At 41.3% G+C, this 19626-nt stretch overlaps 1 protein-coding gene across 3 annotated transcripts in view; it reads left to right on the top strand.

Moving 5' to 3' along the window:
- Positions 1–873: 873 nt before the first annotated feature.
- Positions 874–19626, top strand: part of PITPNC1 (phosphatidylinositol transfer protein cytoplasmic 1) — a 188933-nt gene continuing 170180 nt past the window's right edge. For all 3 annotated transcript variants that reach the window (XM_020782271.3, XM_020782276.3, XM_078384584.1), the window contains exon 1: positions 874–6835. In XM_020782271.3, the coding sequence (XP_020637930.1) occupies positions 6776–6835 (60 nt within the window). In that variant the 5' untranslated portion in view covers positions 874–6775. The remainder of the gene's footprint in view (positions 6836–19626) is intronic.

The raw sequence follows: 19626 nt of genomic DNA, 5'->3' as shown, positions 1-19626 counted from the left end.
TAACACAGTGACATCATCCCCAGACCAAGAGGGAGGTACAGCAGGTCTTGGGCTTCATCGGGTACTACTGCCAATTTGTGTCCCAATTTTCCACCCTAGCCGCTTTCTTAACAGACCTCACCCGGAAAAGGGCATCTCAATGGGTGAAATGGGAAGAGCCCCAAGAAGAGGCTTTCCAGATGCTTAAATCAATTCTGTGTGAACTACTTACAAGGTTTGCTCCAGATTTCTGTTTGCCCTTTGTCCTGTTCACTGATACCTCAGACCTAGGTCTAGGAGCAGTATTATCCCAAATCCAGAATGGGGTAGAATACCTGGTCCTTTACCTGAGTCACAGGTTAACCACTAGGGAGAGGAAGTACACGGTCATAGAAAAGGAAGCCCTAGCCATTCAATGGGCAAATCACACTCTCAGGTATTATCTGCTAGGTGCACCATTCATTCTGGTAACTGACCATGCTCCTCTCCAGTGGTTGGTCCAGATGAAAGATACTAACCCTTGCATAACACGTTGGTATCTCGCACTCCAACCCTTCGCTTTCACAGTTAAGTACAGGAAAGGGAAGGAGCATGCTAAGGTGGATTATTTCTCTCGGCAGGGACCCTGGGCGAGGAGCAAGGCAGAGTGGACAGCCCTCTTGGATGGGGAGGTATGTAAGACCAAAGGTGAGAGCAAGGTGCCTCTCACGGGAGTGTCATCCCTCCCACCTTTGGTTGATAAGGAAAGCTAAACCCCACCAGTGCCCCCACCTAGGAGGACAAGACAACCTGAGCCAGACCCTGGGAGGATAGAGGAGAGTTTGAAGGAACTAACAGTTCAAAAGCCCGGGACTGATGTGGCGGGAATGGAGAGGAAAGTGCAGGAAGTGTTAATACAGGACTTTTGTTCAACAATGCAATAAATGTTACTCCAATTTCTAAACCAAGGAACCCTGCTGATTTATTTGGGGTCACTATTGAACCTAACATCGAACCCTCACACTGGGTCAGTGTAGCTTATCCAGGAGCACACAGGCCAGCTGTTCGCCTACAAGCAGAGTGGGCAATCAAACTCCCAACCCAGGTACTCCAGCTCCATAGTTATTACCACTGGCTTTGTTTCTGTTACTGTTTAATGGGCTTCACGTTAGAGAAAAAAATGTAGGACTTGCAGAAGTGACAGAGGAGAAACAATTGTTTGCTCATTTTTCATAAAGGAAAAGGAAGTTAAATAGCTGTGTAGGAAAGAGGGGTCAGTTTCCATTAGGGAAACAAATGCTGTGTTACAAATGAATGCTATGACATAAGGCATGTGTATATATGCCCGTTTGTCATTTCATCTAGACTAAACGTTGGGTTACACATTGTAAGAAGTGCCAGTGTATCCTTGCTTACATGCATGAAACATGGTGTTGGTCTTTCAACTTATATCCCACTCCATAGTGCTAAAGCACTCTATGTAGATTCAGCTCTTCAGAAGCAAAAAGCAGGACAATACAAAATAATGGAGGACAGTTGCATGAGAAAAGAAAACCAAAATAGTAACAAAAAAGGAAAAAAAGTTATATATTATAAATAAATCACAGTATAACATACAATATTGGATGGGATGGGTAGTTGTTTTGAGGGAGAGGCACTGAGACAAGCAGCAAGGTCCTAAACCATTATGGGCTTTAAATGTCAGCACAAGCACCTTGAAGCATACAGGCAGCCAGTGCAAACGTGCCAGGACAGGTGATATATGAACATATTGTGATGTTTCAAACACCAACCTGGCTGTTGTGCTTTGCACTTACTGCAGCTTCTGAACTGCCTTCAAGGGCAGCCCCACATAGAGAGCACAGGCAATATTCTATCCTCGTGATTACCAGTGCATGAACCAGGTTAACTTCCTGGATACACAGTTCAGCTACATAATGAGCTGCTAAACTCCACTTTATACCAGAAGCCCACAGGCCAACATATTGACATGCTTCCAGGTGACACCCCCAAAACATTTTAAAAGTCCATCATTTACAACCAAGCATTACAATACTACTGCATCTGCACAGAACTGTCTGAAACATTCTCCCTGCTGGAAAAGTTGAAGAATACATTAATCAGACCAGCCATTCTCAAGAAGGGCCATATGGCTCGGGGAGGGGGGGAACGGGATCCTGGCACATATGAAGGGGGCCACAGTTGGAAACAATTCTTCACACACCACCTTATAAGGTTCATCATGTGACATATGTATATTGATTCAGCTTGTATTTCTTTCAGGCAGTGTTTATGTCAAAAAAAAAAAGAGAGAGAGAGAGAGAGAGAGAGAGAGAATGATTGCTTCAGACTCAAATACCCAGCTCATACAACAGAACTACAGGGCCAAGCAGATGCCCAGAAGTAAGCTTTTACAAGATAAACCCAACCCAGATAACAATAGTAGTATATCACTGGTCTTAAGATAATCAATCATTCACAGGTAAAACCACAGAAGTGCATTATCCCATCTTAGATACTGACAAGTCTGACAGGTCTAGATGGGCAACTCATGCTGGCATACAGAAAGCCACATAACCTAAGGAGAATTCTAACCAGTACTGTAATAACAGACTCTATCAGAGCCACACAGGAACCAGAGCTGGCCAGCTTTGTCCACGTATTTATACAGGAGACGCCATCAGAGGATCAAACACCATATCCACAATATCAGGCACTCACTAGTTCATCCTCCAATGTGATTTAGGCAAGTTTTCATCAGCAATGCCCTACCGCATTTTATAATGGACAAACAGGTCAAACTCTACATAAGACAGTAAGTGGGCACAAAGTGGGCTTCAGGAATAGAAATACTCAGAACTCAGTGGGTGAACACGTCACTTTTCTTGGACATTGTCTGATCTCACTTGCTGTCCTTGAACAAAGAAACTTCAAGGACAGGTTGAAAAGGGAGGCTACATCAGGAAGTTCATCAGTCTCCCTAGGCTTAAACAAAGACAATGGCTTCCTTTGTCATTGTATAGGTCAATCCAGTCATCTGGGCCTTTGTCACCTAGTCACCACCAATCCCTTCCCATTATTTGTTAAAGATCCAGTTTTAAACTATTGACAGGGAGAACTGTTGACAGCTTAGAAGTGTTGCCAATGGTTTTAAACTGCCATCGGTTTTATATTTCCCTCAGAGACACAGCCACTGCATTCATCTGAAAAGGTGTGTTTAGACACACAAAAGCTTAGGAAAAATAAAAATTAGCTAGTCTAAAAGGTGCTATATGATGTCTTTTATAACGGCAGACTAACATTACCAGTCCAAAGAGGTTATTTTGCTTGTTTCAAAATTTGTTAAAGAACCTACATAATGGAAAGTATATGATGTACTAAAGAATCCACCAGTTGTACCATTGTTTCAATTGTTATACAAGCTTTTGGAGCCCAGTGCTAGTAGCTATTATCTTTCTAATCATAGGTCTTTGGATTCAGCCCAATGCAAATAAGAGAAATACATTTTAAAAAAAAACCCTCACCATCTGTGTACATGGCACTTTACAAAGAACAAGTTTGTCAGGTTCCTGTTTCAGGGGACTTACAGTCTAAAAATAAATACACAGGAAAGGACAGGAGAAAGGGGAATAAAAGCCGGCATGAACACTTCAAGCATATACAGTTATTTCAGTATGCACCAGCTTTTTTTTTTATAGTGGGGTAATAACAGTATTCAGTACCCATTGCTGTAGATTGACCCCATGATAGTATTTTGAGGCATGGCCCAAAGGTCTTCCCAAAAAGACAGTTATTTTGAGGAGAAACCTGTTGGAATTAATAACAGCTGTTTCCTCTGGAGTGCCATTCCAACAGTAAGGGGCAATGGAGAAGGGGTGGACATCTTTTAGGAAGTAATTGACTTGAAGATTGGCATTCATGAAACTGGGCAAGTGAAGGTCATAGTAAGAGATCTGTTAAAATAACACTAGAGAGATAATCGGAGGCAAAGCCATGAAGTGTTTTAGAGGGGTTTTTTTTTAATAAACTGATTTTAGAACTTGAGATTCCTTTGCTTGCTGCTTCAGAGTATCTTCCCCCAAAATATAAACCGTTTACTTTTGTTTGCGTGTATAGATTTAGATTCTAGCATTGCCAATTTAATTGGAATACTCTGGAATTTTTAATTAGAATAACCTCACTGCTATTATTAAATACTCTAGAATGTATGTATTATTTATATATTAAATACTTGTCAACATAAGCCTCTCCAGTTCTGGACTTAAAGTCCCAGAATCTGTGACCAGTGCCTATGCTGGCTGAGGGTCGTGGGCGTTGATGTCCAAAGAATCTGGTTAGCAAGAGATTGAGAACTACTGCTGTAGAAGAACTCTAGCAGAGGACATCCCACAGGCTTCACAAATGTGTTTGGATGTTGCAGCCAGTGGAGTTCCCAATTCCTTAATTTGGAGCTCTGCTGGGTGTTTAGAAAGGTGGGATATTTGTCTGTTTGGAAAAGTAGGGTACTCATGCTAAAAAAAAGAAGAAGCACCAAAAGCAACACAATTATTTGGAAGTTCCACATCTGATCTGTTGATCGTACAAATAAAATTAATTAATGATTTGGAAGTTAAAGGGAACTGTTCCTGATGTTCACGAACATCACACATTCTTGAAACTAGGCAAGCAGTACTGCATGCTGAAGAAAACATCTAGCAGGTAAAACTATTGATTTGTCTTTAATTTGGCTGAAAATGACTTCCTTGTGATTTAACTAAATGTTTAATTCCAGCTCTGAGGGAGGCTTGTCATACTTTGGTTACCTTGCTTGTTTCCCCATGCCAAATAAAAACAAATAATTTCAAATGAAGGTGGGAATGGGGAAAGGAAGGAAGGGGTGGGGGGCAGAGTGCTGGCCACCTTTTGTTTATAGAGATGAGTCATAAATTCCAAACCACTGGCTGAGGAGGGGCCTGAAATCACACCCTTCTCCCCACACAAGCATAAGCATCTTGCAGACTACAGTTGTCTCCATCTAAGAAGCTACACCTGGCCCCCAACAGCCACCATGAAACTTTTGGGACTTTAGTATAAACGTATAATTTTGGAGCTACCCACAAGAATTTGGTGCACAGCCTGAGGAAGATGAATTATCATCGAAAGCTCACTTTATTTTTTTCTTTTATTTTCTTAATGGTCCAATAAAGGTATCACCTGTTCTTGCATTTCTATTGTTCAGGGACCAAGTGTCCTTGTCCTGATTTTTCCTGTCCCTGCTTAGTATACAGATAGGAAAATGCCACAGATTTCCAAGTTGGGCTAGGAACAAATCCTGCCTGAAACCTTGGAAAGCAACCACTGAACCCTATAGTGGGCCAGGCGGACCAGTCATCTCACTGTAGGGCAGTTTGTGGACTGGCGGGCACCTCACTCCCAAGTTTCTCCAGGGAGGGAGCTTCCCACCTTGATCATAAATAGCCCTCTCAGACCGACTCAATTAAAAGGCAGCTGCCTGCATTTCTATAATACAGAACACATCTCTCTCAAAACACACGCGGCACCACACACTCCAGTCAAGAACAAAAGATGTTATAGCTGCAAAAGTGTACATTGCTACTACAATACTGTACTGCTGCAGTAATTTCCTCTTGTTTATTTCTATTGTGTAGGTTTGTTTCTAAATGTATTCCGTATTGGAGGTTCTCCCAGCACATTGTGGTGTTATTTCGTACTTCTACTTCCATATTTGCCACGGGCCAGCTTCAGCCCAGTGCTCCTAAAAGCAGCTTTTCTGCAGTTATTCCACCAGAACAACAGAAAGAAGCAGGGAGGACCTCCTGAGATGCTCATGATCCCCTGGGCAATCCTTGCGCCTGTTTCTCCTTGCTGGCACTGGAGCAGAGACATGCTGTTTTGTTTAAAATGTTCACATTCTTCCCTGGGCCATTTCCCCATTGGCCGGATGGGGCCATCCTTCCTGCTGTGGCTGCTGATGTCAGACACACGCTCCCACCCTGCTTAAGGTTGCTGCTGCTGCTGGTGGTGGTGCAGCTGCAGAGACTTCTCAGCACGCCCAGCTACAAACCCGACGTATACAGGCACACACACACAGAGGGAGAGGGAGAGAGAGCTCTGGTGGGGAAACCCAGCCCCCATGAATGATCAAAGGTGGGAGGAAAAACCGAGGCACACCCTGTCTTTCCCCCTGATCGCGTTAACCACCTCTCCACCGACAGTGAGGCGGAGAGCGGGCGAGCTTTGTTGACCAGCCGGGGAAGGAAACGTTATAAACCCTTTGTCTTTTGGAAGTCAGCATCTCCTCCTTGCTCTTTGCCGATCCAGTGCGTGACGCCGCCGCCGCCGCCGCCGCCGCTGGACTCGCACCGCTGGTGACATTAACGTTGTGGACTGCCTGCTCCAGCTATTTTTACTGGTGGTTTCCTCTCCCCCCCCCTCCGATCCCTCATTCGCCCCCTCCGTCTGTCGATCTAAGAATGTCTTGATGCAACTGCAAGGAAATCACAAATTTCAAAGCCTTTCTCGCGGATGCCTTTGAATTCACAATGAGAGCGTTTTGTGCTTGAGACTCCTTTGTGTGGGTGAAAAAAAAATCACATGATCTCAATTTGAAGCAGAAGAAACTGGGTGATAGAAGAAATTGTGTTTTTCCCCCCCTTTTGCTGGGTCAGCTTTCTGGATGGTAGCAGTGGCAGATCCTACATATCTTGCCGAGTACCCCGCATACTGTAGAACTTGGAGATATTAATATTTTTTTATTTTTTGCTACTGTCAGGGTGGACTGTGATCACGTTTCTCCTAAACTGCTGATTTGCATTAAATGTGCAGGAATATGCTCATGAAGGAGTACCGGATCTGTATGCCTCTGACAGTTGAAGAGGTAAGTGTACTGGCTAATAATACTTAATGCTCCGTTTAACTGTTTCTTTCCCTTATATGACTAAAGGTGCAGTTCTACATTGACGTGTCATGTTATGGAGTGCATTTTATTAGGTTCTTTTTTTTTTTTTCGAATCCTCGTTTGGGAAATAATCGTTTCCTTGCAACAGAAAGACTGCACGACACCGAAAGTAAATGTACTCATTTACTGTACTCTGTTCTCAGAGTCTGGGTTGGCTATAGAGCTTGTTAAAAAGCACACAGGCAGACGTAAACATGTGCACACACTTTTAATAGGGTTGATTTGTGCTCTGATCAATACAGCAAGAATTTATCCACACATCCACATGAACAAAAATAGAGGCATTTTGTAAAGATACCCTGTTCTTAAAATATGGCTCTAAAATATTATTTAAATTCTGTCATTTGAATATGTAGTAGCCCATAGGTAATGTGTTTGTGAGTGAGCTTGCTGTGTTAATTGTATAGATAACCTGATAATTCTATTCTGTTTTACAAAAATGATGTGTGCTTTAATTTATGTCTACTATACTAGATAGCCACACTGTAGTCTGTATGTTGACATTAAATGGTAAAGAAACAGGCAGCACTGTATGGTATTACGTATATTTACCGTGATATTTTTATGTACGGAATGCAAAAAATTCCATTATGGTATCAGCTGTAGTTTCAGTGAATGTCTTAATAGTTGCTGTTTCAGTATACAGTTTCCATACTGTACAAATACAATGAACCTAACTTATCCATTGTCTGTTTGTTTGCTTCAGCAAGTGGAGAGGTTGACTGTGCCTCAATTGTCAGATATGAATCAGAAAAAAATTAAAGTGATAGATGCTGCTTTAATGTCAATGCAATCAATATCATAAAAGTTTCATTTCTGAGTATCTCCTGGTAATGCGCAAATACGTTCAGTTTTATTTTATGTTAAAAACACCTTAGCCCACAAGGGGGAGCTTTGGGGATATTTTTCTGTCCAGCTTTGTTCCTCTTTTTCTGTTCTTGATACAGATATATAAATGGTGGTAAGAACACCTCAATGTATATTTTCAAATTAAATGTCAAATATATCATTGTACTGATTTTGGAAATCCTGGTGTAATGGTTATATTGTAATGGTTATATTGTTACAAGGCAAGTAATAAGAGATATAATACCAGTAGTAGTTTTAAAGACATTGGCTTGGAACCCTGTTGCTTTGAATAGTAAATTGCAGCTAGAGTAGGTCCATTAACCTAACAGGGATTTGGTGAGTCAGCTCTTCTGAAATTTCCATTGATTCAATTGGCCTACTTCGTTGCAGCTTACTATGTTAAGCAACAGGCTTTCAGCTGTTAGTGCCTGCTTTCAACAAAATGAGAAAACAGTAATGCAGATATGAGTTTCCCAATCTGTTCTGTATCCATTTCTGTATTTTGGTTACCAACAATATCATGCATCTGGAGATACTGTGCATCTTTGGGATGTGAAGTAGCAAGTTGCAGTGCTGCTTGTTCAATATGTGCAGTTGGTTGGTTACGTTTCCTTCAGCAGCTCCTTGCGTTCTTCAGCCTGCCCACCACACCTGCCAGACAAACAAACAATCTAATTTTTAAAGGACCTTTTCAAATTATTCCACAGAAATCACTAGTTCACAAACAACAATAAAAACAGAAATAGCCTGTCTCCTCATTTGCATCTGTATTAGCCACTTGTGGAAAGATGTCAGCTTTAAAGAATCCCCTTCTGTTTCCAGAAGTTTTTCAGCCTAGTTGCCTGGCGGCAGTGCTTGCTTATCATAGGCAGCCAACAATTCTGATGTAAATGAAATTTCTGGATCACTGGGAATAAAAATGTAAGCATCTGATCACATGCACAGATATGAATCTGAGGTTTCTGAAAGGGCAGCTTGGCTTTGTTTCTAAGTGAGGTGTTCTTGTAATCCAAAATGTGACAGCCAGACTGATTAGTGGGACTAGTAAATTTGATCATATATATCCCCAGATATATATGGTGTGACTTCATTGGCTCCTTGTCAGTTTCAATGCTGAATTCAAGGAGCTGATTATGAGGTATAAAGCCCTTAGTGGTTGAGGACCTTGATACTTGTTGGAACATCTCTCTCAGAAATCAGCTACAGTACTTGTTTCACCTGCTTCTTTCAATCCACGTTCCTGGAAGTGGCCACACCAAAGGAGGAAAAATGCGATGACAAAGAAGCAGGTCTTTTTGGTGGTGGCTCCCAGTCTCTGGAACAAGTTACTGAGAGATGCCAGGCTCCTTTCCCTCCTTATGTCCAGGGAATTGGAAGGAAAGGAATTATTCACATCTGTCTTCAATAACTGAATACCCAGGATGCTGTAACTTTTTTCTTCCCCCCCCCCTTTGTATGAATTTTCGACTTGACAATTGTGTACCACCATATTAATTGAAAGTAGGTTGTTATGTAGGGGTCTTGTGAGGTTTGAGCCTGTAAACCACTCAGAGTAGTGCTTATGCTAAAGGGGCAGTATATAAATCAAATAAATAAGTAAATAAGTAAGTAATTCCATCCAAGTGTAACAAATGCAAAGCTATTTGCAACATAGACCTTTTCAGATATGCATTGGTACTATTTACAGTGACATCAAAATCTACCTGAAGCTGTAATCCTGTTGTACGGTATTTTTTAATATTGTCATTTTGTACTGAAGGCAGTGGTAAATGTACAAGTACATTGTGTGATTATAATGGCAGCTTTCCTTGAATCTTGCTGTTGTGTGCTTTCCTTGAGTTTTTTTAAAAAATATTTGTAAGCATGTGACCTTTAAGTGTTTGTTACCAGAAGGGACATTTTCCTTGAACAGTTCATATATTTGTGTAAAGTCTCATGTGAGTTGAGTCATATTGGGTTCAAATGTCAGAGTTTCAGTTAGTCTGCCATAGCAGCTTTCGTGACAAGATTTGTGTGTGTGTGTGAAGCATGCAGCGTGCAACACTATTAAATTACTTCTTACACATTATCAAAAAGTCTCCTTGACTTACTTACATAGTTCTATCCAAAATGTGTTCCTTGCTCGGTACACATCTCTATTGTAGTTCAGTTGCAGGTCCTTCAGCTGGGTTTTCATAGAGCCCTTATCACTTGATGTAGAGGTACTACAGAGTGTAATCCTGTGGCCTTGCACAAGCTATTTACAGTCTTTAACTACCAGGTGCCATGTCTGTCACGTTATAGAAAAAAAGAAGCACTTTTTCTTTACAGTCATAAATGTCCCGTATGAAATAAATTAGTATTGAATCTTACTCTGTTTACTCAAACATCTGAGGATATACAGTAACTCACTGTTGCTAGTACCTGTGCCAAGTACATTCAATATACAGGAAAATGTGTGCTTAATACTGTACATTTCCCCATTCTTCAAATGAAGAGTATTATCTTAATGTCATGAATATTTTATCAAAATAAATGTATCCATCTATTCTATTTGAAAGACTCTTAAAGAAAGCCAATAAAACACTTCAGTGCAAATAATTACAGTGCAACAAATAGTAAACAGTATAAATTCAAGGAACACAAATATCAAAAGTCCAAGCTACAAGCCGAGTGATACAGCGTTGTTATTATAGAACTTCAGAAGGAAAGGGGCAAGACACTGAATTCCAAAATTGGGGCACTGTGTCTTCTCACCAGTTGCTACCTAAAGTGTGTCACCATAATCTTAAATGAGAAATGGCATTAAACAGAGCAGCATGTTTTTTAAATGAAAGCAGTGGTACCACTTTCAAGATGAGCATGGAGCCTGTATTACTCAAACCCACCAATGGAATTTGCCTTGGCTATCTATTGTCAGCAGCCACTCTTTCTCTAGATTTCAAGATGTGGCACCAGAGGATCCTAGATATTGGCTGTTAAGTCTAATTTGCTTATTGCTTTCCTGGAGTCGTGTTGTGCCAGTTTATGACAGGCTCAGCTCTGTTTTGGATTAAAACCTAGGAGCTGGTAAATTTGAAGACAACTTTCAAATAAATTAAAGCTTTTCAGGATGGCATTAAATTAAACATAAAAGTTTAAAAGAGTTGTGTCAGAGAGCAGTTGAGTTTCTGGCCAACACGGAAAAGTTCAACAAACTGCCAACTCGTACCCAAGAGACAACGGTTTCAGTTATTCATAGTTTACCACAGCCCTGTGTACAACATACAAGGTGGTAGGCCTTTGGGCCTTCATCCTGTCCCCTTGTTGCGTTTGTCCTGCCTCCAGACAATAAATTACTGGAAATAACTTTAAAATGCAACTGAAGACACGTTTTCACCACAAACATTCCCCCTGCCTTCTTGTATGTTGTAGATAGGATTCACTATTATCTGGCGTTTCAGTCATTTGTGGACCGATCGATCCCTCATTGATACCAGGGTTCTCCTGCACAGTGAAGTGGAAGGCAAGTCTAATCTCTAATACAGCTTTAGTGGCCTTAAGAGTCATTTTCACAGGAATAAAGATGTGTCTGTAAAACTCTCAAAGGGTAAAGAAAATTCAGACCCTAAATGATATATTCAGGAATGGCTGGCATATTGTTTTTCAAAGCTCCCAAACGAGACAGGCTAATAGAACACTCAGACTTCTGGCATTTCACTTTCAAAGGAACAAACCTCAGAAATCCAGTGTCACATTTCATTCTTCCAAGACTTGCTTTTCAAAAAAGCAGAGCATGTAGAGTCGTGAGCACTGTACATAATGATCTGGAATTCAAGGTTCTACCTTTTCAGGACTTGCCAGCAAAAACTGTTCCTTTTTTACACCCAGCTTCTGAAAAGCAGGATTGAAATAGAGCTGGTGCACATCAATGAATTATATTAAGACCTTAGTTTTAAATAATAGGTGTGGCCACTCAAAGATCTTTGGGTTGACTCTGCCACCTTGCAAGCCTTCCTATAAATTACTGAAGCTATCTCATATAAGAAGAGAAAATATGAGTATCATGGACAGTGAGATTTATTTGGGCAGTAGTCTTTTTTTTCTGGAAGTGTGGTGCAGGTCTGCTTGTAGGCAGCATCTCCAATTTTGGCAGATCTCCTTCAGGATGGTCATCTGCACTAACAAGAAGTGACACCATGGACCCTGCCTGAACGCAAGCCTTTCTCCGCTTCATTCACCGTATTATAGTGGTGGAGAACTGTTGGATGCAGTAACCTTTTTACTGACTACAGTAGTTCAGACTTATAAATATTGGAACTTGTTACAGTACTTTTATTAGTGAATAGCTCTAGCAAGATGTCAGTTGAATGGGATGGGGCTTGGCAAGAAAGATGGAGAAGACATCAGTATGTTGCCACTCATTTCCGAGTATTCCTACAGTTTTCTCTTACCAGTCATGACTTGTCTCAGTTGTTTGGGCTGGCTTAATTCTCCACGTGGGCCTGTTATAAAAAGCAAACTCTTTGGACTTCCTTGTGATTTCTTCCACTAGCTTGCTTCCAAAAATGATACAGTATTCGTCTCTGCTTGGAATGAGACATAATCCATCCATTTATTTAGGAAAGCAGAAATCCAGGGTGGAGATATAGATGGGTTTCACAGAGCTTCTTGATGTGTCCCTGGACTCATGTGTCTAGGTTATCCCATCAATATATCCTCCTATTAATCTTTTTTTTTCCTTAGTGAGACTCAGGGCCTCGGGCGCAATTCTTGTAGTCATTTTAAGCCCGGGGGGGGGGCTCATTTTGGAAAACCTGAAGTCACGGGAAGCCATTTCTGGTTTTAAAAGAAAGCACATCTTAGGCCTAAAACAACCAGGAGGGGAGAAATGTGGCAAAAAGTTTTCTTCACCCCACTGCAAGATGCATGAGGCCTTTCTGAGTAATTTTTAAAGATTTATTCATTTATTTCATTGATTTATATACCACCCCATTACTGTGATGCAGTATTCTGGCTGGTTAACAAATGATGAAATCAAACAACAAAAGCAAAACAACAGAAAATGATAAAATAAAAAGAAAGACAAATCAAATCAATGCTCTTAAAACCACGACAGTGCAGTGTTTTCTTAGCAGGGCGGCAGGGCACAGGAAAATAAAAATTCATACAAGGTTGCATTCAAAGGCCTTTCGTAAAGGTGGGCAGGGAGGGGCTAGAAGCAGCTCAACCAGGAGCTGATTTCAAAGGACTGGAGCCGCAACCAAGAAGGCTCTGCTTCTAGCTGATGCTTTCTTGCCTCCTTTGGCATGGCCACCCAGAGGAGCATCGCCTGGGAGGATCTGGTGACGTGGGTAGATGATGATCTTCAGGAAAGATGCTCTGACAAGTAACAAGGTCCCAAACAATGGAGGGCTTTATAGGCGAGCACCAAAGCCTTGAACCTGACCTGAGACATCACCGGTATTTTTTTTAAAATACTTGGTGGCACAAAAGGCACAGAAATACCTGAAGTCCCATTTGTGGTTAATCATTCCTTGGTTCAACAAAGGGTTCTATTTATAATTTATGCTCTGTATCTTCACTGGAGCTTGCTGAAAACAAAAGGGGGAAAGCATCTTAGGAGAAACGGATCATTATTACATATCTGACTTACGGCCATCTTCACAAGCATGATATATCATATTTTTCCATGTATAAGATGTCACTTTTGCCAAAAATCATTACACTAAAAATTTATGGTTGTCTTTTATATGGAAGTAAGCTGAGAACACGGAGAGAACAAAACCTTGCCTCTTTAAACAGAATTACTTCAATCTCGAGGCTTAGCTGCCTCCAATCAGGAGACGTAGCTTCCTAGAGTCAAGAGAGATAGCTTCCTCCAATCACAAACCTTATGGAACTGACGATAGCTGATGCGGAACAAACCAATTGGAACACACCTCCTTGGAGGTGGAGCCTGTAGGCTCAGATTCAACAGGGACTCCTAATGTTGAAGTGAGCTCACAGGCTAAATACTCAGGTGAGTTTTCTTAAGTTTTGGGTTAGAAAAGTGGAGGGGGGCTCTTATAAAGAAGGGTGTCTTATAAATGGAACAATATGGTAATCCTAGTAGCTGTTGCCTGTGTCAGTGGTACAAACAAGACCAAAACATTTAGTTTAGATGCTTTTGGATTGTTTTTGTCTATTTATTGCATTTTTAGACCACATGATAAGCAGAGTACTGGATGTGGTATAATACCTTTAGTCATTTTGAGAAATGACTTGAGACATCCACAATGAAGCAACTCTCAAAGAGCGAAAACATTATAGCAGATAAAAATCAAAGCTGCAAAATAGAAGAGTGATTCTATTTTGAACACGGCCAAACAGCCTGGAAAACACAACAACCATCGGATCCCGGCTGTGAAAGCCTTTAAGAATACACAGAAGAGTGCTTTGTTGGAAAGCACACATAAAAATAAAGTTTTTTATATGCCTTAGAGCAGTGGTTCTTAACATGGGCGATAATGCCCCCCAGGGGGCGATTTCATTTTTCAGGGGGGCGGTAGAACGAAAAGGGGCGGCGTGGGGGCGCTGGAGCAGAAGGGGGGCGGTAGGGGGGCACTGGAGCAAGCCAAACCTGTTAAGATGGCTGCAGCCTTTTTACAGTGTGCATGAATATATATTTTCCTTCAATCTTAATTTAGTTTCAGAGTTTTCGTCTTCAAATTTTTAGTTCCTGCATTGTGGTTTGTTTTTATGCCCTTTTTATATTTCTTTTTGCGTCTTAAAATTCGCTTGCAACTAAATCATTAAATGTTACTTTTTTGGGGCATTTCATTTTCTTGGAATTGAATTTTGTTTTCAGGGGTCATTGGATTTAAGTGTCACAAACAAACAAACAAACAAACAAACAAATAAAAAAGATATCATCACCGCGGGGAGGGGGGCGATGATAACTTCCTCAATGGCTCAAGGGGGCGTTTCTTTCAAAAGGGTTAAGAACCACTGCCTTAGAGGATATAAAAGCCAGCTGGATACCTCAGTGAGTTAGGTTTCTGTCTGCAGAGGTTGAACGTTCAATTCCCCACTGTGCATCCCTTCAGAAAATCCAGCCTGTATTACTTTGGGTCAGCTGCAGAAAGCCCCAAGAAGAAGGGAATGGTAAATCACTTTTCAGTACTGTCTACCTAGAAAGCCCTGGAAAAGAGTTGCCATAAGACAGAATTGACTTGACAGAATATGATGATGATAATGATGATGATGATGAACATCCCTCTGAGCTGTGCATGCAAAGCTCTGTTGGGGCTTTGCACCAGCAGCCAGTTTTGATGCCTGTTTAGTTCCAGTTTTGCAGCAGGGCTGAAAATTAGAGGCAACGTTGATGATGGTGGTGATGATGGAGGATATAAAAATATGTGCTTGATTCTGAAGGTTGTATGTTAAATGCTAGGTGAGCATTTTGAAGAGGGGCATTCCACTGGACAGAATGCCATCAATGTGAAGCACCTCCCTTATGACATTCACCTTACCTTCTTTGGCAGGGTGCCCTTCTCAGGTAGTATCAGGGCTTGTTCAGGCAGCATTGGTCCTGCTATTGGGTGCATTATTGGGAGGGTTTAGATTTGATTCACTGTTTTTTCAGGCAACCACACAATGTAATCGCTAGACCAATTTGTATTAAGTTGCCCCCAAAGCAATCCAACCCGTAGCATTTTGAGCATCTTGTCAGTTTCTGCTTTTTTTGTGGGGGTTGGGGTGCTCTAGTTTAGTCTGTTTCCAGTGTGTGTAATCACTGGGAATGGACTACAATTGAGCCTTGTGGCTGCCAAGGCTCGTTCCAGTGTCCATTTCCAGTATAGTGAAGTGGCTTAATTAACAAGTCACTTCAAGATATCAGCAAATTGAAAATCGCCTCTGCTCCTCTACAAAGGAGCTAATTGAAGCATCCAGATCTTTTCAAAGGCAGCCCTCTGACAGAATACCTTACAGCAGAGGTGCCCAACCCCCGGTCCGCGGCCCAGTGCCAGTCCATGACCTGAGCCATACTGGCCACGGAGAGAGACCTTCCCCCTCCACCACCCCCTGCACTCCCCCACACAGCCCCTTTGCGCATGAGCATGTGTGCCCGCACCTGCACGAGCACTCCACCACCCTAGTGCATGCGCATGAGTGCCTCCAAGCACCCTTTGTGCATGCACATGAGTGCACGTACACCCGCATGAGCACCCTCCCAGTCCTTCGCACATGCGCACGAGTGTGGGGTTTGCCCCACCTTCTCCAACTGGTCCGCGGGGCTAAAAAGGTTGGGGACCGCTGCTTTACAGTGATCCAGTTGTAAAAAAAAAGGCAGGCCCAGCATGATTTGGGATACAAGAAAGAAAATAACTACTGTGAGGTAATTATTTTAAAGTATGGCAATATAATTACACAACATGATTAAATTGGCAATTTCCCATTCTTATATGGGAAACATCATTTATGTTTTAAATTTAAATTTATCACGTGTTTGGCTGGAGACCTGTGAAATTGCTGGAAGTGGTAAAAATGTGAATTGAAAACTAATTGTTCTGCACCTTGCTTTGTTCTACCTCTCCCCTCTGAGTCAGAGGGGACAAAAAGATCTGATCTTTCTTGAGCACTCCCAGCTGTTTACATCACAAGGCCTTGTGAAAAGTGCATGACCTTAAACTGACATTGAAATGCACAAGGTTGTAACTGTGTAACTGCTCAAGAATGCAGGCCTGCCACTAGACCTGCTTGTAGAAAGACCCAGCAGTAAAGGGTAGCTGTTTTGTTTCTGGTTGGGTTTTAGAACAGTGGTTTGGAACTTGGAATGCTGCCCAATTTCATGGAGAAAGAGAGCACCCTGGCTCATTGGTTATTTACATCTCTTTCTACGAGCTGAATGCCTGCCAGTGGGATCACCCACAACAGTAAAGTTAAACTGTATGCTGATAACGAGTGTGTGTGTCCACTGCTGATAGTCGGGAACTATTAGTTTTTATTACTCTGAACGAAAAAAGGGGGAGGGCTGTAAAAACAAAATGCTTGCTCTCTACGGTGTATACTGAGTGACTTTTAAAACTAATTCTTCCTCTAATTCCATCCCACTCAAACATTCCTTCCATTCAACATCCCTTCCCAGACTGTGAAAACATCATCCTCGTTTTGCGCTACAACTCCACAACCTACCAGCAAACATAATAACAGCTCTAACTTCTGTCCGTTCTACCTCTTACTGATACTGACATTGGGCAGAAAAGCTTCTGATTGAAGTCTTATGTCATAGAACAGATGTCCTATAGGTTAGCAACTTTCAGCATCTCATAGATTAAACCTTACTATTTATAACTTGGTTTCTTCATCCCAGCCCTACTGTTTATGTTACCATGACATTACATGTCATGCTTAGGGGTAAAGGCAAATGAAAATAGATACATGGGCACTAAAATAACATGACAGGTGGTTACGTATTTACAAAGTTGTAGTATAGGTTCCATATATATATTGACCCTGGTTTCATTTTAAAATAGTATTCTAGTTCATACAGTTATTTATTAACTATCTCTTTATAATTTTATTTCAACGAGCCTGGAATAATTTTCCACTAGCATTGAAAGAGTATAAATACAGTGGCTGAAGCTGGACTTCACATGATCACTGACAGAGGAAACTGTACTATGAACCAAAATCAGGTGGGTTTTTTTTCAGAATAGGATAATGTTATAGTAAAGTAAAAATATTCTCTTAATGGTCATACTCATACAAGTAATTGTGACATTTATTTGATTTGATTCATTCCTTGCCCTTCGAGAGTCTCCTATCAAATCTTACAAAACAATAAAAATTACATTCAAAAAGAGTCAAAACAAAAATGCCAACTTCCTAATTAACAGGAAAAGGTTGTTTGAGAAGTATTCTAAGTAACAACAAAAATGATTTGGTAAATAATTGATTTAACCAGGACAGTTGAATGCATATAGTTCATTCAACCTACAGTCTTCTTAACCAACAGCATAGAGTTATAATCCACTCTAATTCCACTGAAGTTAATAAAGCTGTTTTTGTTAACAAACAAAAGATTTAAGTTTAACAGATTCTGTATTGCATTGATCACTGGTTCTTAACCTTGAGTTACTCAGGGGTTTTGGACTGCAACTCTCAGAAGCCTTCACCACCAGCTGTGCTGACTGGGGTTTCTGGGAGTTGCAGTTCAAAAGCATCCGAGTAACAAAGGTTAAGAACCACTGGCATTGATGATTTAAGAAGTTTTGGGAATTTACTATACATTACTTTGAAGTCAATAATAGCATATAAAAAGTAGCTCAATACATTCTAGAATCTAAGAGGTGTTTTAATTTCTAAAGAGTGTTTAGAAAAGCAGTCTGGGGGCGCTGTCAATGAGCCGTTCTTAGTCTATACTAGTCATAAAACAGAATGTGTGCCTGTGTGGGGTGCCTGGCTCTGCCATAACTCTAAGACTGGGAAACCTAGACTCTTGAATCTTGACAGGTGGGACAAGACTAGGTGATATGGAGAGGGCATTTAGAGGCTATTTCTTTTTCCAAATGGATTAATTAATTTTACCAAATTAAAATCTGTCTGTAGTCTCGGGGCCATTTTCAGTCACTAGATGAGAGGCTTTGTTCCACTTATCTGATTGTGATTGGGTTCTTTGAACATTCCTGACAGTTCCAAGTTTCGTGTGGGAAAATTAAGCATTGGCTCATTCAAACCATTAACAGATTTATTAAACTTGGGTTCAGGGGTATCAACAATAACTTCAGTAGGATATACATAATTCAATTCAAACTCTAACTGTTCTCCATAATGGGTACTATTTCTTAATATTGGGGAGCCGGACCAAAGCGTTCCTTGTCGGTAGGATTTCTCAGTGGGGCACTCTGGACCGCACATATTGTGCCACAACACAGATGGCGTGCCCAGTCCCCCTCAAGAGGTGGTTTGTTGTGAGCAGGGGCAGGGCGCACCACCTTCTTCCAGCAACCCTGTCCTCTCAGGTAGACAACCACTGTCCATTCTGAAGTTTTGATAATCGACACCTCCTCTCCTTTAGGTAGCAGGTCAGGTAACAATCCCCACACTTTAAGATTAGGAAAGTCCTTCAACAAATCCCTCACATTCTCTCGGCTTGTGTCTTCCTTCTTTCTTATCCCTGTATGAATCCAAAAGACCTGTTCCCCTCCTGATCCTTTTACGTATCTCCCACACACTGATCTCTAACTCCTCCTCCTTTTCTTTCCCTTCTTCCACTAGGCAGATCTCTGTTTTAACCCTTTCCTCCTTGATTCTCTGTTCCTTCAATTCTTTCTCCCCTTGTTTCTTTATCACAATATTTTTGTTCTCTAGAGGAGACGGCACACTCTTTTTCACCAACTCTCTTTTCACACTGACCATCAGAGTAAAAGCTGCAAGCAGCCTGGGACCTTGATTTCTGTAAAGAGCCTCTGAACAACTCAGCAAGCTTCTTTCTGTGGGGACCTGATGTTGTCAACAAGTAAGAGACAAGCATAGAAAGGGCACAGTGTTGCTGGCTGGTAAAATGTGGAGGAAGAGTGTGATAAAGCTCTTTACTTCCTTTCTTGGAGTTATATTACTATGATACACTTGCCGTTAAAGCAGGATTAGTATCCAGATTTTTCTGTTACCCATAGTGGGAGGCAAAGAACTGTTCCTCCCGTTCTGCTACACTCACCGGACCTGGAGGAAGAAGTCAGTGAGAAAGATGGTGGCGTCCCTTTGATGGTTCAATATTGATGTGTATATCTTGTCTATAGGTATTGTTGGTATTGTATTGAGGGGAAAGAGGGAGAACTGTAGGAGAGTTAGTGTACAGCTGTGCTAAAAGCTGGCTCTGTTGTAGACAGAGGGTATGTTTTAGAGATGGAACTTGAGCA

The sequence above is a fragment of the Pogona vitticeps genome, chromosome 2 (assembly GCF_051106095.1).
Source record: "Pogona vitticeps strain Pit_001003342236 chromosome 2, PviZW2.1, whole genome shotgun sequence".
In the NCBI taxonomy this organism is placed as follows: Eukaryota; Metazoa; Chordata; class Lepidosauria; order Squamata; family Agamidae; genus Pogona; species Pogona vitticeps.
This window is presented reverse-complemented; position numbering and strand designations above follow the sequence as displayed.